At 42.1% G+C, this 22682-nt stretch overlaps 1 protein-coding gene across 1 annotated transcript; it reads left to right on the top strand.

The window, feature by feature from the left end:
* The first annotated feature begins 20314 nt into the window (after window positions 1-20314).
* On the top strand, window positions 20315-22375 carry LOC147899377 (uncharacterized). Its single transcript, XM_087378346.1, has 4 exons — window positions 20315-21181; window positions 21304-21374; window positions 21887-22007; window positions 22089-22375. Exons 1-4 carry the CDS (start codon window positions 21107-21109, stop codon window positions 22299-22301), a joined length of 480 nt encoding a protein of 159 aa, XP_087234472.1. The 5' UTR covers window positions 20315-21106; the 3' UTR covers window positions 22302-22375.
* The last annotated feature ends 307 nt before the right edge of the window (window positions 22376-22682 follow it).

Raw genomic sequence — 22682 nt, forward strand, 5'->3', positions numbered from 1 at the left:
GCACAGTGACCTTTAACCCCCACACAACCCCCACTTTAAGGTTAATGTAGTGACTCTCAACTCGCTGCATTAGGAGTCACTGCTATACCTAACCTCTCGTGTTAGCCATCCGTTGCGCTATCAATCGCTGCTATACCAATCGTTGCTATAATCATGTGCTACATTAGAAGTCACTTCTTTAAGGACTCGTAGCATTAAGAGTCAGTGTCATAGAGCTAATGCAGTTGATTGCTACTATAAGGCTAATGTAGAGATGCATGAAGTCGCTGCATGATAAGGCTAGCACAGTGACTATTACTTTAAGGCCCAGTGACTAAATCAGACTGGTCTACCAAGCTGAGTGAGCAACATATGCACCTAAGGTTTGGTAGGGTGATAGATATTGAACCAGAGTAGGAAGATAGTGCTTCAAACAACATCCACTGGTCCATCAACTACCACACTATCAATTCCATCCATGATCTTGACCCTAAATTCTTATTTGGTTCATGGTCCCATACTTATAAAGTGCTCAAGTTTGGAGGACACCATGAGCTTTGATGCTGAAATGGGGGAGAACCCAAATCTTGGGTTCACAATGGCTCCTAATTCTAGCTCTATAAAGCCCCAATCTCCCATGCCTTCCACTACAACCTCACATTTGCGAGAGTCATTCTCTTATTATATGGGATAGTTTGGCTCGTCTGTAGTCAATCCCTTTGCCAAGCAAACTAGAATTACTGAAGAGCAACAAAACCCTCCACCAACTTCTACATCAGGTAATGCTCAAATCAATCCCTTGCCCATTTTCGACAGCTAAAGAGACAATAGGAACTCGTGTTTAGTTCTATGAGGGAGAACCATCCTTCACAAGAGCTTATAAGCCCTAGGTACCCAGGTTCCTGGCACCAAGTTCCAAAGGGTAGGGGAATGATCAGACGGACTTTGGGTGGGGAGGACACTTTACCACACCCAATGGCCCCTCGTCCTAATTTGTACACAACTTGGCGAGGATCTCTATAAGCTACTCCCTTTCCCATGGCCACACCTTATAGGCCAGTGCCTAACGTAAACATACTTAAGTAAGGCCCATACCTGTAAGGCCAATAGACCTGAGCCCACCACACATGTCGGCTCCAAATCCTACAAGGCCAGAAATAGTGAACACAATTCCTATTAGGCCGACAACAAACTTCTATAATCCACCCCAAGGACTACACAACTATGGTACTATGCCAACAACTCAAGCGCCTCCACTTGCACCACAGATAGTACTTACTAATGAGGCTATGAGGATCCTAGTGCAAGCACTAGGAAGAGAGGCCATGCCACAAGTGGTTATGCAAAGAGATAATAATGCTTCATGAAGTCATCTGGTCACCGTCTCTAAGCTCATAACTAAGTTTTTAGGAGAAGGAGATCATGTATCTCATGCTAAAAGGTTCTAGCAAATGTATGAGACCTTTATACATATCGGTGACTTAGACAAAGTCAATGCATTTGAGTTTATCCTAGATGGAAGAGCAGGCCAATGGTACAGGGCCTTAGGAGTAGAGGAGAAGATTAACGGGGAAATGTTAAGGAAGGCCTTTATAGTGGGATTTGCTCCCATAGGCCGCCCAAAATGGAGTGCGATCAACCAGTTATATGAGGTTAAGCAAAAGGAGCACAAAACCCTATGAGAATCCATGCAAGGATTAAACATTTGAATTCCTACAATGAACCACATAAGAGGATGAGCAACGAATAGCTCCTTCCTCGATTCCTCATTGGATTAAGGGATGCCAAGTTGCATGATCATTTGTTCACCCTGAATCCCACATCCTTTGAGCTATGTAGCAAGACTACCGTGCTCTTGGATGATAATATGAAGGATAAAACACAACCAAAAAAGTCACTTATAGCTCCTTTTGAGGTGTCTCACATTAGCAAGACAATCAGTACAGGAGAGGCCAAGGAGGCAATTCCGTTGGCTAAGGGTACGAACATAGATGGGATAGCCATAGATTTACTAAACTGAGTGGCTCAACAGCTCAAGGGTGGGCTGGGCAGAGAAAGCCCCAGCAATCCGTAATTGTTTCCAAGATGAGACAATGTATGTTGTGGGATATGCACAGGCAACCACTCTACAAATGAGTGCCCTCACCTTTGCGCACACCCCGCACTCTATTGTGCTCATCATGCTAGATGGGGAAACCATGAGACTTCTCAATGTATGTATCCCAATCCCATACCCTCGCCCATGTACCAGTAGAGCCAACCATTTTCCTTGCGTGCTCCACCAAAGTCAATACAACCAGGTCTAGCTAGCCATACAAGGAGCCCCCTCATCCAATCAAGGGCCACTTAGGGCTCAAACCTTGCTATTGCAACCACCTATCCTCAGTCCACAACCGCCGCCACCATTGATTAACCCCATAAATCAAGTTATCATTGAAGATCCATTGAGTGAGTGGGAGGACCTCGACAATGTCATAGTGGTACTTGATCCCTCATCTTATGAAAGCCCTATGCACCAAAAAATTCAGATCAGCCTCCCATTACATCATACAGGATGAACAGTACATTATGGTGTATCGAAGTGCTCCCACTATGTAACGAGCTAGGGACATGAACATTGTGAATATTAAACTAGCTATCCAATGCTACACTTGTCAAGGGCCACATCAATCTAGTGAGTGTCCCTACAAGGCAGCTACTAACCAAAACCCATAGTGTATTATAAGTGCCAGAGGCCTCACTTCGTTAAGGATGACCAGCCCTTGCCTAGAACATCTGCAATAAATCTGAATGCTCCATTATGCTCCAGTTGCATTATGGAGCATCTATAAAAGGATTGTCCCATGAGGAGAGCACCCAAAATGACTCTCATCCCTACAAGGATGACCAACCCATGCCTGGAACATCCGCAACTAATCTGAATGCTCCGGTTGCAGGATGGAGCATCTATAAAAGGATTTTCCCATGAGGAGAGAACCCAAAATGACTCTTGACCCTAAAGCCAGCATTGCTGAGTATTGAAAGGATCCAAGTGTCTTCTATGCCATTAAATGTGATTATGAGGGCCTAGGCTAAAGCATGAGTAAAGAGCTCCACAAGCAAGCTAAGAGGGAAAAATTAGCCATCTCTCAATCCAAGGGAAAAGGCCCCATGAGTATGATTAAGGTAGGAAAGGAATCAGATCCAATCATCATTCAGAGTGGCTCAGATGAAGAGATGTCGATGGTCTCCACCTCCACCTCATCAAAAATCACATGATTGACCATCAATTCTATTGCACTATGGCTTGAGGAGAAGGACAGGGTAAGAGAGGCACAGTCACATAGGTAACGTGTGAGCCCAGCTAGCCATAATGAATATAGATCCTATAGTTGAGAAGCAACACCTTGCAGAGGCATATCAATTAGTCTATGAGTGTCAAAAAGATTTTGGCAGAGGCTCAGGACTAACTAGGGCATGGACACCATTTATCCCCATCGTAAGGCCCTAAAAAGGGCTCCCAAGCCCTTGCCTACCTTGGAAAAGGTGGACGAGATAGTCTATGAGTGTCAAGAATGATTTAGGCAAAGGCTCAAGACTAATTAGGGCATGGGCACCATCCATCCCAGTTATCAGGCCCTAAAAAGGGCTCCCAAGCCCTTGCCTACCCTAGAAAAGGTGGACAAGATAGTTCCAAATAGCACGTTGATGGGAATATCACTCTTACACCATAAGATGTTTGAAGAGGATCCTATTACCAAGTGCACATAAGGACCCTGCATCCCTTTATGGGTTTGAAGAACCATAGTCTGAAGTCGAGGACCAATTGAACAGCCTCAAGATGTGGTAGGGCTCGCCGCATTCTTGTCCATAGAGGTGAAAATGCCCATAGCAGCCCTGTTAAGAGGGAACCCTAGCCAAATGGTCGCCGCCCACAAAGGAAGTGGTCACCAAGGTGGTCGAAGTCCCTATCGAAGAGCCTTCTAATGTGGACTCACCCTCTAAGTGCCTAGTACACTTTCAGGTGATTGAGATGTACAACCTTCCTATTCTAAACCTCATAACTCATAGGACTACTACTACTAATTGGCTTCTGTATGTTGGCCTAATTTGGCCTTCTCTATTCTCGGAGTCACATTGCTTCAATTGTCGATGTTGGCATGACTCCATCTAAATGGCCTTGCTGGCTTGCATGCATGGTCTCAACCATAGTAGTCAAGATAGCCTAAGGTCAACAAAAAGCTTTTTCACCTTATCTTTTTGGACTTGGTGGCCTTCTTAAGGAGCAATTCGTCTTCTCTTCCACTTTGCTATCCACTTTTGTGGAATAGCATGTTTTTCCTTGTTTTGAATTCGATGATCCCTTTTCTATTGCAATTGATTTATGTAGCAGTTTGTTGTATGTCTCTATGTATGTCTCTATCACGTAGGTGATCTCCATGTTGCACAACTTTGTGCCATTGGTGAGACCACTCAATAACTAGGATCACAATTTCTTTCATCTTACACATTGTTTAACAGAATGGTTAGCACCCTCATTCATGTTGCAAAGACATACATTAATTTGATCACCTTCTATTTGGTTGAGTTTCAACATGATGTCTTCCTCATTGAACTTTGTAAGGATCAATTTCTCCATTCTTTCCAAAACTTCACCCAAATATTCTTGAGGTGGGGGTTCTTGACTCTTTTATTCTAACCTTATTCCTCCCTTTATTCAGCATTATCTCTAATGAATTGCTCACCTTGCTCTCTCCCTTTAGTTTCGGTCTCTTCTTCAGTTACCATTCAAAGTACACTTGCTTGAGCTTCAATCTACTTGTTGCTTTGCTATTGCTACCTTTGTTAACATTGAGCTTTTGCATCCATTGTTTCTAGGTGTTATGTCTCCATAGTTCCTTGGATATTTTCTAACACATCATAATATACAAGCAACAATTTCTCTTCCTTGGCTCTATTCAATCACCATAATTCCTTGGTTATATTCAAGCACATCAAAGTATGCAAGCATAAGGTCTTTGGCATCTCCAGTGGAATAACTATGTGGTACTTTCAAAGAGAAGTGATTTGTAGTATACAAACTTGAAAGAAAGTGACTGTAGTAAAGGGCAAAGGAAATAATGATGTTTAGTAATGACACAAGGCTTTGCAACCACCAGAAGACCATTAACAATAAAGCAATCATCAACTACAATAGTAGTAGATAGTAGAAGCAACCAGAGAGAATTTTTCTATGCTCTATGTTCTTTGTTCTTTTAGCTAAGTATTTGCCAAGGTTCCTTTAGTTCTTTGACTTCTACTAGCATTCCTTTAGCTCTTTGTCTTTTTTAGCATTCTTCAGTTCTCTAACAAAAAGCAACAAGAAGATGCAATAGTTATATAACAAAAGAATATGAAAAAGGCACAAACAAAAGAGTAGCAAAAAAAGGCATAGCACTAGAACAAAGAAAGGGAGCAGAGAGTGAAATAGCCAAGTCAACAAATAAGGACATATAAAGCTATAATGCAAGCAAGCCATCCAACACATACAAGCAACAAGTTAGCACTGAGTTCATTATGAAAATACTTGCCTCATCTCAAACCCATGGCCAAATTCTACATCAATATCATAAGTTTGTAGAAAGCTCAGGGCAAGTTTAAGTCAACCCATGGCAAAATTTTACATCGACATCAACAAGTTTGCATGTGACTCGTGGGAAGTGGAAGTCAAATGCTATCTTATGGGGAAATGTCTTTGGCCATCTATCATAGGAACAAAAAAGATTGATCTTGCTAAAACCAAAGAAGTGGAATTGGATGAAAGAGATCAATCCATCATCTTGTAGTATCTTCACAAGAGTCTCGTATACCATGTATAAGATGCTCAAAACCACAAAAGCCAAGTGGGATGAGCTAGAAAAGTTATATGGTGCACGTGGTAAGAATTCAAAAGTCTCGTTAAAATTTGGATTTTTGGATGGAATTGTAAAAGTGATGAATATCTAGGAACAATTGTCTCCAAAATGAAAGAGCTTATGGTGCAACTATCATATGTTAATGGAAAATTTGATGAAGAAGACATCACAACTGTGTTACTTAAGGTGGTCTCAAAAATTTATCCTATCGTGGGGTAACAAAACTTAAAAAAGCTCCCAATCTTTCATTTGAGAATATAATCTTCATTTTGGATGAGGATACAAGGGCCAAGGATGATGGGTGAGCATCTATCATGAGCTTAGCCTCCACGAGCATAGCCTTGATTGCTACAAAAACTATAAAGTGCTCTTTTTGCAAAAGGAAAGGGCACATTAAGTCAAAATGCTACATCAAGTATCCAAAGAAGAAGTATTGTGGCCATTGCAATGAGTGGGTCACCTATCCTGCAAATGTGGTGGTAAGAAAGAATAAACTAATGTGGTAACCACACTAATATCAAGTGATGAACTTCTATAGCCATCATAAAACAATTCTTGTAAAAATCCTACCTTTTACATGACTAAGATATAAAGGGATTATCCTTTGTAATCTAGGCTAGCATGATTCACAATGTGCACCTAATGTAACATCCTCCCAATGTCACATTGAGTCATGGTCATTGGAACACTCCCTTCCATGGTTAAAGGCGAGTGAAGGCATGTGGTTCTCATGTAAAGAGGCACATGGGTCATGAAGGCACATGGGTCTCATGGAAGGACTCACATGGATCACGACTACTACAACATTTATGTGGAGGAGAATGTAACCAAATGTGGGTCTCCTAACCCATAAGGGTAGAATTCTTGACCTCTATTAAAACGTTTAAGAGAGGCTATTGTTGTATAGACTAAAGTTTATTTAGTGGTCTATGTCTTTTCTCTCGCTTTACAATCACTGAGATAACCTAATCGCTCTCGTAAATAAAATCTATTAATTAATTTGTGCCCTCTCACAAAGTGTCAAATTAACCTAAGATAACAAATAAGTATAAATTTAGTAAACAAGGATTAAGTTAATTAACAAAACTTAATAAGGATTAAGTTAATTAAGTCGTTAATTTTTCATTACCCATCTAAAAACGTACATCCGGTATTGCTGAGCGATCTGATAAGTATTACAATTGTCATTTGCTTTGCAAAATTGCTATACAAGCTTTGAAGGTAGGTTTTGCCATACAAAAAATGGATCCAAGACAAAAGTCACGCGATATGCATTCCCATCCTTGACTTCCAGACCAACATCATATAATCTGGAACATGAGGAGAAGAACTATTAGAAGCTTTGCTTCCAACAAGAGTCACTGTTGGCTCCTTCCTAGGCCTATGTTCATGAGCACATGCCACGCTCTTGGCTGGGTTGGTGGTTAATGGACTTTCATTTGCTAAGAGAAATGTGGAATCCACGACGTCAATCCGGGCATGTTCTTGTACACTTCATTGGTTAGAAGGAGGATTTTCGGAGATGGTGCTATGCCAAAATCAAAGTAGCGAGGTGCATCCAAGACACCCTTGATGTGTTTCTCTGCTCTAGGCTGAGTCGTGGGAGAGTCACAACAAAAAAATATACTACTGACGTCACTTGCAATCAAAGCATTGTGGGTGACATAATCGACTTCCACATCGACTGTTCTCTGCTCGCATCTATTCCTTTTCCTTGGTAAGGTATTACCCAAGAAGCTGATGGGTAATACTAGCCCAAATGCAGCATCTTCAGGAGACATTTGCTGAGAGGCATTCCCAACCTGCACCCCAACTTAAACTTCCAATACATAAAACAACGATAGAAAAGATTGGCACTCGTTAAACACACACCGTTTTTTATTTCAGCAGCACCGTAGCATATATACAAATCCATCCCGGATTCCATATCCTCTCGACTAACATTTTTTGCACACTTTTAAAGTGTGGCTCCCCATAATCTTTGAGGCAGCATGCCATGAAACGTATGCATGTTGCGCTGCCTCAAAGCGCAACACATGATAAAACCATGTTCAGGCCTTTCGACGTCCCAGTTGAGATATTTCGCTATCAGCTTGTTAACCGCTTGGATACTCCTAGCAAAAATTTGAATAACCATTTGAAAATGCAAATGCGACAAGGCACCCCCCCTTTCCACTGTGCAAAACTTAGACATGCACGCCTCCCATAGAAACTTTTCCATGTTAGTAATCAGACGTGCTTCCACATCACTTCCTACTACTCTGATAGTGACACTTAATTCAAAGAACTTGTTAGCCTCTGTTCCTATCTTTCCGGTAGACTTCGCAGGCCTCCCACACCTTCTCTTAACCCTGCAAAGCAATCACAACAATCAGTTCATGCATTCGTAGCACCCACGGTCATTCCATTACCTTAACAATATACTTGCACCTCCTTTGTATCACCCGCGCCAGTGCATGTGTCCACCCTGCAATCTCCATCACTAGAATCTTCATGTCCTCCATTTGCGCTAGCGAGAAGACCACACCTGGTAAGAGCTTTGGCTTTCATCCTCAACACACACCACCATCGCCAACACGATCGATTTAATGCCGTCCACTCCATCATGAAGGAACGCTCCTAAACGGGACATGATCGTTCACAAAAGATGCATGAAGTGGAGCATTTACAATGCCCTTAAATCTTTCTAGAACTACACGTGGCTGCGAGACACCTGGCATCACATGCACCCTCTCCTTTTAGCCCCTCTCCCCCGCCCCTCTCCCCCCAGCATACCAACAAATTAATTGAAGTTAGATTTTCCTATCGATGGGGGTAACTATACGAGCTTCTTCAAACTCGCATGCCTTCATTGCTTCCATAGTGTACTTGTTCTTGATGCTAGAGATGGTAACACATCCAAGGGAAATCAAATATTGGAAGCTCCATGAATATTGATTTAAAAAGACTATTGATAGAAAGGAATGTTGTTGCAAAAAAGGAATAATGGTAGCTCCCAAAAGCATAATTTCAAATTAAATTACAAACAAAGATCAATCAAGGAGTGACTCAAGCTAATGAGGCATTTGGATTTGTTCCCCATTTGGGTGCACCTCAAGCAAGCATCACAGAAGGCTCCTCCATTCAGGCCATCATGCATATCCCATCAACATCTCTTAGCATTATCATGCACATTCCTTGCACTTTTTTTCAGCCAAATCATGTAGTTTACTCAAGATGTAATATCATATTTGGAAGAGGACTTCCTTGAAGAAATTCACTTCAAATCACTTTAACATCATCTCCTTCAGTCTTTCCCTAAGTCATTCATTGAAAAAAAAAGCTTGATGAGGATCTTACCTCACTATGGATTTCTTTTTGCAAGCAAGTTGTTGAGGCCATTCTTATGTTGATTGTCTTCCTTTGTTCGGAAAGCTTCCTTCAGCTCTTCTCGTTCTCGACATGCACTTAACTTGATTATAGTTGTGGGTGGGGGTATGAGTTTTATGAGCTTTAGAGAATGTTATGGGGATGTTCTAGGGCTATGGTCTCTTTGTTGTCCAAGAAAGATTTGAAAAAGGGAGCTTTTTACACTTTCTTTTGTGACTATGCAGGTTTAAAATGCATGTGAAAAATATGCCAAGTTTTTGCTTCGATCCTCTCCCCCAATAAGATAACCTAATCGCTCTCGTAAATAAAATCTATTAATTAATTTGTGTCCTCTCATGAAATGTCAAATTAACCTAAGATAACAAACAAGTATAAATTTAATAAACAAGGATTAAATTTTTTAACGAAACTTAATAAACAAGGATTAAGTTAATTAAGTCATTAATTTTTCATTAGCCATCCAAAAACGTACATCCGGTATTGTTGAGCGATCTGATAAGTATTACAATTGACATTTGCTTTGCAAAATTGCTATACAAGCTTTGAAGGCAGGTTTTGCCATACAAAAAATAGATCCAAGACAAAAGTCATGTGATATGTATTCCCATCCTTGACTTCTGGACGAATGGCAGATAATCTGGAACATGAGGAGAAGCACTACTAGAAGCGTTGCTTCCAATAGGAGTCACTGTTGACTCCTTTCCAGGTCTATGTTCATGAGCACATGCCACACTATCGGCTGGGTTGGCGGCTAATGGACTTTCGTTCACCAAGAGAAATTTGGAACCCACGACATCACTTCGGGCATGTTCCTGTACACTTCCTTCATGGGTTGGAATGACGATTTTTAGAGATGGTGATATGCCAAAATCAAAGTAGCGAGGTGCATCCAAGACACCCTTGATGTGTTTTTCTGCTCTAGACTGAGTTGTTGGAGAGTCACAATAGAAAAATATACTACTCATGTCACTTGCAATCAAAGCATTGGGTGACATAATCGACTTCCACATCGACTGTTCTCTGCTCGCATCCATTCCTTTTCCTTGGTAAGGTATTACCCAAGAAGCTGACAGGTAATACTAGCCTGAATGCACAATCTTCACGAGACATTTCCTGAGAGGCATTCCCAGCCTGCACCCCAACTTAAACTTCCAATACATAAAACAACGATAAAAAATATTGGCACTGGTTAAACACACACGGTTTTTAATTTCATTAGTGCTGTAGCATATATACAACTCCATCTCGGATTCCATATGCTGCCGACTAACATTCTTCTGCACACTTTTAAAGTGTGTTTCCCCATAATCTTTGAGGTAGTAGCCCAACATGCCATGAAACGTATGCATGTTGCGCTGCCTCAAAGCGCGACACATGATTATACCACCTTCAGGCCTTTCGACGTCCCAGTCAAGATATTTTGCTATCAGCTTGTTAACCGCCTAGATACTCCTAGCAAAAATTCAAATAACCATTTGAAAATGCAAATGCACGACAAGGCACCCCCCTTTCCACTGCGCAAAACCCAGACATGCACGCCTCCCACAGAAACTTTCCCATGTTAGTAATCAGATGCACTTCCACATCACTTCCTCCTACTTCGGTAGTGACACTTAATTCAAAGACCTTGTTAGCTTTTGCTCCTATCTTGCTGGTAGACTTTGCAGGCCTCCCACGTCTTCTCTTAACCCTACAAAAAAATCACAACAATCAGTGCATGCATCCATATACCATTACCTTAACAATATACTTACACCTCGTTCGTATCACCTTCCCCAGTGCATGTGTCCACCGTGGGCTCTATATCGCCAGAATCTTCATGTCCTCCATTCGTGCCCGTGAGAAGACACCTGGCAAGAGCTTTGGCTTTCATCCTCAACACACTTTGCCATCGCCAACATGATTGATTTAATGCCGTCCACTCCATCATGAAGGAATGCTCCTAAATGGGACATGATCGTTCACAAAAGATGCATGAAGCGGAGCATTTACAATGCCCTTAGATCTTTCTAGAACTACACGTGGCTGTAAGACACGTGGCATCACATGCACCCTCTCCTTTTAGCCCCTCTCCCCCCAGCATACCAACAAATTAATTGAATTTAGATTTTCCTATCGATGGGGGTAACTATACGTTTAAGCTTCTTCAAACTCGCATGCCTTCATTGCTTCCATATTGTACTTGTTCTTGATGCTAGAGATGGTGACACATCCAAGGGAAATCAAATATTGGCAGCTCCGTGAATATTGATTTAAAAATACTATTGACAGAAAGGAATGTTGTTGCAAAAAAGGAATAATGGTAGCTCCCAAAAGCATTATTTCAAATTAAATTACAAACAAAGATCAATCAAGGAGTGACTCAAGCTAATGAGGCATTTGGATTTGTTCCCCATTTGGGTGCACCTCAAGCAAGCATCACGGAAGGCTCCTCCATTCACGCCATCATGCATATCCCATCAACATCTCTTAGCATTTTCATGCACATTCCTTGCACTTTTTTTCAGCCAAATCATGTAGTTTACTCAGGATGTAATATCATATTTGAAAGAGGACTTCCTTGAAGAAATTCACTTTAAATCACTTTAACATCATCTCCTTCAACCTTTCCCTAAGTCATTCATGAAAAAAAAAGCTTGATGAGGATCTTACCTCACTATGGATTTGTTTTTGCAAGCAAGTTGTTGAGGCCATTCTTATGCTGATTATCTTCCTTTGTTCAGAAAGCTTCCTTCAGCTCTTCTCGTTCTCGACATGCACTTAACTTGATTATAGTTGTGGGTGGGGGTATGAGTTTCATGAGCTTTAAAGAATGTATGGGGATGTTCTAGGGCTATGGCCTCTTTGTTGTCCAAGAAAGATTTGGAAAAGGGAACTTTTTACACTTTCTTTTGTGACTATGTAGGTTTAAAATGCATGTGAAAAATATGCCAAGTTTTTGCTTCGATCCTCTCCCCCACTAAGATAACCTAATCGCTCTCGTAAATAAAATCTATTAATTAATTTGTGTCCTCTCATGAAATGTCAAATTAACCTAAGATAACAAACAAGTATAAATTTAATAAACAAGGATTAAATTATTTAAGGAAACTTAATAAGCAAGGATTAAGTTAATTAAGTCATTAATTTTTCATCAGCCATCCAAAAACGTACATCTGGTATCGCTGAGTGATCTGATAAGTATTACAATTGACATTTGCTTTGCAAAATTGCTATACAAGCTTTGAAGGCAGGTTTTGCCATACAAAAAATAGATCCAAGACAAAAGTCACACGATATGTATTCCCATCCTTGAGTTATGGACCAATGGCAGGATAATCTGGAACATGAGGAGAAGCACTACTAGAAGCATTGCTTCCAATAGGAGTCACCGTTGACTCCTTCCCAGGTCTATGTTCATGAGCACATGCCACACTATCGGCTGGGTTGGCAGCTAATGGACTTCCGTTCACTAAGAGAAATTTGGAACCCACGACATCAATCCAGGCATGTTCCTGTACACTTCCTTCATCGGTTAGAATGACGATTTTCAGAGATGGTGATACGCCAAAATCAAAGTAGCGAGGTGCATTTAAGACACCCTTGATGTGATTTTCTGTTCTAGACTGAGTTGTTGGAGAGTCGCAATAGAAAAATATACTACTCACGTCACTTGCAGTCAAAGCATTGGGTGACATAATCGACTTCCACATCGACTGTGCTTCGCTCGCATCCATTCCTTTTCCTTGGTAAGGTATTACCCAAGCAGCTGACGGGTAATACTAGCCTGAATGTAGCATCTTTAGGAGACATTTGTTGAGAGGCGCATTCCCAGCCTGCACCCCAACTTGAACTTCCAATACATAAAACAACGATAAAAAAGATTTGAACAAAATATGACAACCATGACCCCTAAGTCTTTGACCTCAAATCATCCCATGTTGTATGCCTTTGGGCAATAAATAAGATGTACCTATAAATTATTTAAGAAGCCATAACTTTAATAATAGGGTATCATTGCCATAAATAGCCACATGGATAACATTGGTCACACCTAGCAAGATTGCTACTAGTCACTCTTATGGAGCCTCTAGTCTTTCAACATATCCTACTTTCTTTCATTCCTTCATTGCATCATATTGGCCACACCTAGCGAGATTGCTACTAGTCACGCTTATGGAGCCTCTAGTCTTTGCACATATCCTACTTTGTTTCATGCCTTCGTTGGATCATATATGTCAAGCTACTCTTGTTGGGTTCTAGCTACTTTGTCATGAAATCCTTATCCATAAAAGTTTGTTCTTTGAGTTTTGCTCTTATCATCAAAAGAGTAGCTTGAGCATGATCTGAGGTGAATTGGCCCCTTGATAGTAGATCTTTAGGGATTTTAGTTTGTAATAATCAAACACGTGTACACACACACACACACACACACACACACACACACACACACACACACACACAGATGGGGGGGGGGCAGGGGTTCCAATACAATATGCAGGTAGGGCTCACCAAAAATTTATTAGCTAGTTTCTTGGAAGCCATTGATGCATTAATTTCCATAGAATGACACTGAATTTACCTAAGCGACAACCTTGCCAGGTCCCCTTAAAATTTATTGGCTAGTTTCTTGGAAGCCATTGATGCATCAATTTCCATAGAATGACATTGAATTTACCTAAGCGACAACCTTGCCAGGTCCACCAACCATGGGATCGGCCAAGATCCCATTTTCTATTCAAGTCAAAGAAGCTCTCCTTAGCCAGACACCTATACAGATGTTTGCCATCAATCTTTCTTAGTTGCAACTTAGCTCAGATGCCACTGCATGACTCTCATTTCCACTATCTCAATACAGTTGGAAGGCCAGTTCTCAGGAATCCTCATGAGCACCATGTGAGAAAGGTAGTTTCATGAACATTAAGAAGATATTTGCAGTTCATATCACCCAACAGACATAAATCCCCCTTCTTGGGACCCCAAATGTGCGACCAATGTATCAACCCTTTCTTGAAAATATTGCAAGCAAGTGATATGTTGAGGAAGGCTATAGACTGACCATTGAGTGTAATTGCTTTCCTCCACCAAGTGCATTCACCCAATCTAGCATCACCCTTTATACGTCCTTGTCCTTTCCATGAGCATTTGCAAGCAATTTCCTTTGAGGTAGATATCAGTCCACCAATTAAATTTGAACCTCTAATCTTCATTGGAAAACATGAAAGCCCTTTCCAAGAGCCCACTTTGGGGTTGTAACCATTCTCAATAAACCATCTAATGAGTTCAATCCATGGTCAATGCCCTTAAATAGCCAAGGAATCCATTTATGAACTTGTGAGACATTCTTGAGGGCCACATCTAGGATACTGAGGCCCCCCTACTGCCTAGAAGATATATAATGCATCCTATGTGTACCATTGTCCGGGCATTGTCCTTAGCCCATAAAAAATAATGAAAGCTTTTTTTTATTTCCTACCACCACTAGCTATGACAAAAATGCGACATAGAGGTTAAGTGAGTAGTGGTTGTAGAGAGGATGTGCTTGAGAATAAGAGCTTTGGCATTCCAGCCAAGAGGAAGACCATACCCCCCCCCCAGCTTGAATTTAATCCGGTCCTTAAGCCATTAGAAGTGTTGCTTCAAGGTCACCCCTATGCCCAACATGGCTCCTATGTACGAAATTATCTACCCTCGAGGTATCCACTGGATAGGCAAAAGCATTCACCCAATCAGGCAAATTATCTAGAGCAGTTCCAAGAACATATGAATAGAAATGGATCCACAATAGAAACAAGAAATAATCCTTTACAAGACTTTGAAACTGGATTGATCTTCCTTGTGTAGAGCCATCAAATCATCGACAAACATCTGAGAATAGAATTGCTTACTCGAGGGTAGCAGAACCCCTCTTATCTTCCCAGAATCAATGGCTAATTTTATTTGATTTAAAAGCAGAACCGAGAAGAGAGCAAACAAGAGGGGGGCAACTGGACACCCTTAGCGGATCGAGTGGGTTAAATTGAAAGACCTGACAATTACCCCATTAATGCATAAAGCTACAGAAGCATTACCAAACACCATAGAGATCATTCTAATAAAGGAATACCCAAAACCCAAGTCTGTCCAACACTTCTAAGATGAAATCACAACAAATATGATCATTAGCTTTATCTAGGTCCAGCCCAAAAAGAAAGCATTCCTGTCTGGTAGCATAATCCAAAGCCGAGATGACGATGAGAATATTATAGAAAATGTATCATACCTTAACAAAACCAACTTGTTCTCAGTCTACCACTTGTATGAAAAACTCTCAGATTCCAAGAGCAAAAGATTTGGCTATAACCTTATACGATGTGTTGAACATCGTGATCGGGCACTAGTCCCCCACCTACATTATCGGCTTTGTCTCTTCGAGAAAAGTTTAATAAGACTCGTGCTTACCTTCTAAGAGAAATTTCCCTTTAAAAGCTGAGGCATTGGCCATCTCAACAAGATCCCTTCCCATAACATCCCAAAACTTGAGATAAAATTCAATAGTGAGACCATTGGATCCCGAAGCTTTGTCCTTCTTCATCTTGTAGAGATCCTCCTCAAGCTCTTCTAGTGTAAATGTGGCATTTAGTCTTCTTCTATGCTCATCAAATTCTCTAGGGAGAAAAACCTCCATGATCTCAACCATATCCTTCGCCCATTCATCATTTTGCATAATTTGAGTGCCCACTAACTTACTTAGATGGGACAGGAAGATGCTAGCTATATGCCAAAATTCACTTTCTAGGTTACCAGCTTGATCCATGATTTTGTCAATGGATTCACACTGCCTCTTCCTTTTGATAGATTGAAAAAAGAATTTTGAGGGGCAATCCCCAAGTTTCAGCCACAATTGCTTGCTATGCATCCGGGTTAAAGATGCTCCTTCAAGCTCTTTAACCTGAATCTCTTGCTCTAACTCAGCACAACAAGTGGTGTAGAGGCATACTGATCCCCAAGTGTCATGCTCAAAGACCCCATCAAAGGAGTTCATTAAGATAATAAGGTCCTTGAACTTCCAACAATTAGATATGTTATTTCTTTCCCAAGCAATGGCTTCTCGAATCACCCGTGACCCACCTAATGGCATGATCCCATTTGACACATGGTTCCTCTATCTGGCGACTTGCTTGAACGCACATAGATCTGACGCACTCACAAAAAGAACAAGATGACAATTACTTATTTTTAAACTTGAGCGGAATGTCAAAATACCTTCCAACCTTAAATTCTAAGAAACACTCCAAACCAAGGGCATGTGATCTAAGATACACATGCTGGAAATATACCCACCCTTCATGGGCGCCTGCACCCATTAGCCTTCCCCAGATGCATATATCCTGTCTAGACTCCTAGCCCTAAAATTTCCTCCCTTTCTTCTATTGTTCCATGAATATCCCTCCAAGCTAGAAGGGTCACGCTCCACATAGTCAATGGAACCATGCTTCCTGCAAAGCTCATCCCATAGTTTCGATTCCAAAGCACAAATGAACTTGGAGAGTGGTCTACGTCCCCTTTAGTAAAGTTCACATCACCACCCATCAGCCAACATTCGCTAGAGATACATGTTCTCAACTCAAACCAACAATCAGAGCGCTCACCTGGGTTGTTAGGAACATAAACACTGAGAATATTGATAAAAATCTATTCACAATTCTTGCAACAACAACAAACTAGCCCTCCTTGTAGGCGAAACAACTTCATAGCCCCAAATGACTCCTTGATCAAGATAGCAGAACCACCTTTGCCTTGAGCTGAAAAATTGCAAAACACAGTAAACCCTAAATTCCTAACAATAAATTAGAACGGGTCCTTCTTGCCACATTTCAGTTCTTGTAGCAAGATGACATCGACATTAACCTTTCTTAAATTCAAAATGCAACCATTTTGCTTCACCTAATTGCAACACCCCTAAAGATTCCATGAAAGAACTCTACTAGACCTCAAACCACCCCTCCTACAAATTGGATCGAAGTTATTTACTGGCCAATGCTCGATATGTATCCCTGAGAAAGCAGAATCTAGTTTGCATATGGACTCCTTCATCATGTTCCTCTGCCTAACTTTGATAGTCCATAATGGCCTCTTCCAGATCCATTCTCTATAGATGCATTTAGAATGAGGGTGAGATTTGATTTCCAATCATCAATGAAGTTTACTTTTGGATCTAAATTTGTGGAGGTTAGTCGGTTCATGCCCTCCATTGTATTTGAGTACTTCAAATCAATTTTCCTCCATAAAACAAAGACCATGTGGGTATGCAAAGACCTGGCAAAGGACTTTCTTCACAATATTCCTTACCCTATATGGGATATTAGGGAAGGCTTTTAGAAGGGAGACCATTTTAGATGTGTAGTTAGTAAAGAAAGTTTAGTAATAAGGTATCAAGTAGTGCACAATATTTGTTATATGAGATATGCTTATAAACACTGGAAAAATGATCATGGCACATGGATACCTATGGATTGTGATGTAGTAGATGCCACAAAGGTAGAAATACGCATGCCAAATGGTGAAATCAAATGTCTTGAGGTCACAAAAAGTTGGAGCTTGAAGCACAAATTTGAGAATACATTGCTATATCTAGTTTCTTTCCCCTGTCTCGCAAACCTGGCTGCCTCCTTAAGTCTCTTTGACATCAATCTTGGCAAAGACAGTCCTGTACTCTACTAGGCCTGAGTACTTCCTTTTCAACTTCCTCTCCTCCAATAATCTTTTTTTGTGGTACACTTTTGACATGTCTTCCTCAGGCATCTCCAAACAATTTTCAGGCTGGGGAGGACCCAAAACCTTTTACATGCCCTGAATCTTCCCTTTAGCCTTCTTAGCAACATTTCATCATTCTTGTTCCAGCTTGGAGGCATGTACTCTGTCTTCTTGAGCATTTCCATATGAAAAGCTCTCAGACTTAGGACCGGATAGCGTGCAAGGGAGGTGGTAGATCAACATGAGATGACTCCTTTGCTTTTTCGTTATGGCCAATGGTTTTCCAAACCTCTCCATCCACGAAGTGCAAATTTTTAAGTCATCCCCTGAGGAGTGGGAAGCCCCTAACTGTTGCATGGTTCCTTGTTCGATTCGACCATGGGGGCTTGTTGCCCCTCAGATTTCTCACTTGAAGCCAAGCGAGCATTGGCCGCCTTTCTTAGATATTTTTTCACATAATGAGATGTCTCCCTGCAAATATAGCACGAGTTGGGGAAAGCCACGAACTTGACCCGCTGAGCAATGACCTTCCCATTGGACAGTTTGATCTCAAAGAAATTAGGACGATCCCAGAGGATTGAAGCCCTCTTGAGGCTTGACAACGATTTTGATGGGGGACGGACCAAGAGTACTCTCCCCAAGGATGCTGCAATATGCTCCACTGATTCCCCTAGGATAGTGGGAAGGTGCATTCTCGATAGAGGAATTTGTCAATGCTGAAAGAGGGGCTCCATGGGAAAACTAGAATAGTGGCTCCTACAAAGACAAAAGAACAACCAACCATCTCCTCCCTGAGCTGCTCAAAGCCTAGCCTAACCAGGAAAAACCCTTTTCCCAAAAATCTTGTAGAGTACCCAATCAATGGAATGTCACATTCATAAGATAAGAACCCCTCCAGTGCCACCATCGAGGGCAACCTTCAGGTATAAGTCACCTTTTGCCAAACGAGTGAGTTCAGGCTTGACATTAGACAATTAGATTTTGTAGGAAACTGAGTGTTTCCTGCATGACTCAAACTACGGCTTCTTAGAAACTTCTTTAGCTCTCCTATCAGCATGCAACAACTTGATATCCAGATCGTGGTCGACTTTTGATAAGCCACCCCCAAGCCTCTTGGCAAGGGTCTCAGCATAGAGGGAGGATGGGGATCTTTGGCCATTTCGCTATTACCCTTTGGATCAACACCTTCACCCTACCCAACCGACTTGCAGCCATCGTCCGCCCCCATTTCCGACATAGGAACCATCCCCTATGTGAGCGTATCAAACTCACAAGATAGCTTAGTCCATCTCGGGCGCTTTGCTCAACCAACACCACCCAACTTTCGAGGGACTAAGGTAGGCGCAACGTTGCGCTCATGCACGAGAAACCCTAGCGGTCAAAACATCTCCTACAGTATGCACCCATCTTACACCTTACACTTGGAGGTGGAAGTAAAAAAATAAAGGGTATATATTTGAAGTGAAATCCTTGTTTATTGCAATCCCAATGATAGCCCCTTTTGAATTGCCATGCTTGCCAAACAAATGAAGCAAACAAAGCCAATGGCATAGCCTCTCCCTACAAATTGTGACTTCTTTCACAAAGGTTTGCATCCTAATGAAAGGCAAGAGGACCAACAAGGTGGATAATTCTTGTAGACTTTGCCTTATGGTAATGTGAGGCAAAGGAAAATTGTTGTGGCCTTTTAAGGTGGGTGACCTTATTGTTTAACATCCACCCAATCACATCCAAACATGTGTGCTTTATCTAGTTATGCTTGCTCACTATGTAGTGACTTGATGTTGTATGTGTGCATTTGTGTGTACTTTGTCTCATTGTTGATGAATTTGAGTCACGGTGAAGCCTCATGTAATTCAAACCAATATAGCCCTTCTTGGGTTAAAAATCTAATCATAAAGGTAGGTTGGGAAAGAGTAGAAAATGTGGCACTATGTGGACGATTAAGAGAGGGAATAAAAATAGTGCTAATAAGCTATCAAGGTGTTGAATCCCGCCAAAGGATTGAGACCATGAGCAAGGTCAACAAGGTCTAGCGGGTCAACAAGGTGTACGGCCACTATAGCCTTGCAACCACTATAGCCTTGCTCTATGCTTAGCGAGGAATGAGAAAGGACAAAAAGAAAGTGGTAAAAACAAGTCTCTTGCAAATAAGGGGGCGTGTAAAGGGAAACAACTACACAATGTGAGGCATTTAGCGCAGGAAGCACAAATGGACGTCACACAGTCAATGCAAGACGCCTTGCATATTGGTCGAGAGTGGTACAAAGAAAGTCAAGGGCAAGGGACCACGAGGGTCCAAGGAAAAAAGGTGTGAAGAGGTTTGACTTTGAATAAGGATGGAGGAGGGGTCTTCTCTCTCGAAGGCGTGTGTGTGTGTGAGACAGAGAGAGAGAGAGAGAGAGAGAGAGAGAGAGAAATGTGCAAATGGGGCCAAGTGCACAAATTCAGAGTGATGAAGATGAAGATGGAGATGGAGGAGATGGAGATGTTTCAGATGAGGATGAAGAAGAAAATGGCGATGATTGATTGATCCTTAGATGATGTTGTAGTGGTGGAGGTGGTGGAAGTGGTGGTGTAGTAAAGCCTGTGTTCCGCACAGAGCTCAAGCAAGCAAAGCAAAGCAAGCTGCAGCCAGCCATAGCCATAGTTTGTAGTAGCCATAGCCATAGCCATAGCCATGGCCTGTGGCTGCAGCAGCGGCAGGAGCAGAAGAAGCAGCTGCTGCTGTAACTACTTACCTGTCTCGCTTCTGCCTGTGTTTGTGGTGGTGGTGTGGTGGATGCTTCCAAGCAAGCCGCCATGGCCGAGGTCCTCCCCCCCCCCTTCCCCCTTAGGTCTTCTCCTTCTCTTCCTCTTCCTCTGTAGTCCTTCCCCTTTCCCCTCTGCCTTGCCTTGCCTCGCCGCCTTTCCTTCCCTTTGCCCTTTCCCGCCTCCCTCCCCATCCACCCATCTCCTACCCCATCGGCGGTTGCATGTTTTCGCCTTCCCACCCGCCCCCCCTCTCCTCCAACTGCCTCTAGCTCTTGGGCTCCGCGATTTCAGCCCTCCCGTCCCCTGTTCCCCTCACGGACCTAGGGTCCCCGCCCCTCCCGATTTCTCTCCACCCATCAGTGTCTGCATTCGCGCGCCCTGCCAGCTTCGGTCCCTTCGATCCGCGCCAGGGATTGATGGACCCAGATTACGAGGACAAATATGTCTTGAAGTACGGAGCCTTGGAGCAAGAGTTCGAAGAATTGCAAGCGGTGAGATTTCTCCTAAATACAAGTGGCACTGATTTCCGACCCAAATTCGTGGTACCCTTACCCACGAGATCGGCTAGATGTGGGCAGAAGTATAACGGTGTCTCCTGGTTCTCTGTCCACAGGAAACACAGGAAGTTTTGAGCCAGTTACAGAAGGCGAAAGAGGCGAAGCTAATTTTGCAAGCAGAGATTAGGTGAGTCTACAGTACGCTTTTACATCAGCAAATGTTTCGTTGCCTTAAGGAACAAAGGTTCTATTGGGTTTCCTAATCTCCTCCTTCCACCCTTGTGCACTCTATCTACATTGATTGGGTGGTTGCATCACCCCTTCTGGCGTCCTATAATTTAGCTAAGCTCTTTGCACCGCGAAGTGCAAACCGAGATTTTAACCGTAGGAGGCGTGTGTGTTCTGGAAGAAGTATTATATTTAAGGTTGGTATGTGTGGAACCTCAGAAAAGCCCAAAAGCTATGTTTTCATAGTTGTATTGTTCGATTACTGTCTCATAACACTCTAAAGCAGCACGTTTGTGAAGTGATTCCGTTATTTGGAGCGACGGCCCAACCTTCATCCGATATTATTGAGACAGACACTCTTGGCAATATGGAAAACTTGAGAGGATAAATTGACAAATGTCACAGGGCGCATTTTGCCAGTCGAGCTTTGATAATAAAATGTAGCAGTTTCATGATTTGTCCTGCATGCAGGTTTTTGCGAACTAGAGCAAAGATGTTGAAAGAAGATGCTGCCAGTATTCAGGGGATGAAGGAGGCCATGGGGGGCGCTACCCAAGTCATCACTCCATCTTGGGAACCCACAGGAAAAGTGGTAAGAATTTCCCGATCCTATGACACGATGAAGTAGGGACCAAAGAGTGATGTAGCCTCTGATTTCCTGAACTGTTTGCAGCTGTCTGAGGGAGGTTTTGATTCTGCCTTTAAATCTGCACGTCTACAATCTTCAAATCAGGGGACTGTGGCTGTACAATCTTCAAAGAATTTGGATGTAGCTGGGGTTTCAAAAACGTCTTGTTTAAAGCATGGGCCAAATGGCCTTCCTCAGACGAAGAAATCAGGAAAGAGGAAAATCTCTTGGCAGGATGAATTTTCGATAAAGGCCTGAGAATCGATTCCCTGTTGTAAGATTAGTAACAGTGGCACCAATTTGTGCTTTGGGAATATAATCTTGATTCTTTAGGCCCAGTCGACGGCTCATTAGCTAGCATGAGGGCATGAATTTGCTTTGAGAGGTGATTTAATCTAAGATATGTAAGTAAGGTGGTTCTCTTGGAATTCCTGTCCCAAGTGTTTAAAAACGTTTGCTTGAGGGATGGTTTTTGGCGTTGACTGTTTCCTTATGCTCTACCTTTCCTGTAGTTTACGAGCTTGTGCTTGACTTTCAATGCTGCCTGCCTTTGCAACGTCACTTGGCCTACCAACTGTGAATTTGAATATACCGATGTGTGAAGTAATGTGGAGTGTAGTCTTGGGAACTCGTCTGTCC

This window comes from Dipteris shenzhenensis, chromosome 8 (assembly GCF_047967505.1).
Source record: "Dipteris shenzhenensis isolate YYH24624 ecotype China chromosome 8, Dip_SZ_1.0, whole genome shotgun sequence".
Lineage (NCBI taxonomy): Eukaryota > Viridiplantae > Streptophyta > Polypodiopsida > Gleicheniales > Dipteridaceae > Dipteris > Dipteris shenzhenensis.

Bases quoted from the DNA above. Each gene is read 5' to 3' on its own strand.
- LOC147899377 (XM_087378346.1), top strand. From the start codon at position 21,107: ATGGACCCAGATTACGAGGACAAATATGTCTTGAAGTACGGAGCCTTG. The intron at 21,182-21,303 runs GTGAGATTTCTC...CTCTGTCCACAG, and splicing joins AGTTCGAAGAATTGCAAGCG to GAAACACAGGAAGTTTTGAG. The intron at 21,375-21,886 runs GTGAGTCTACAG...TCCTGCATGCAG, and splicing joins ATTTTGCAAGCAGAGATTAG to GTTTTTGCGAACTAGAGCAA.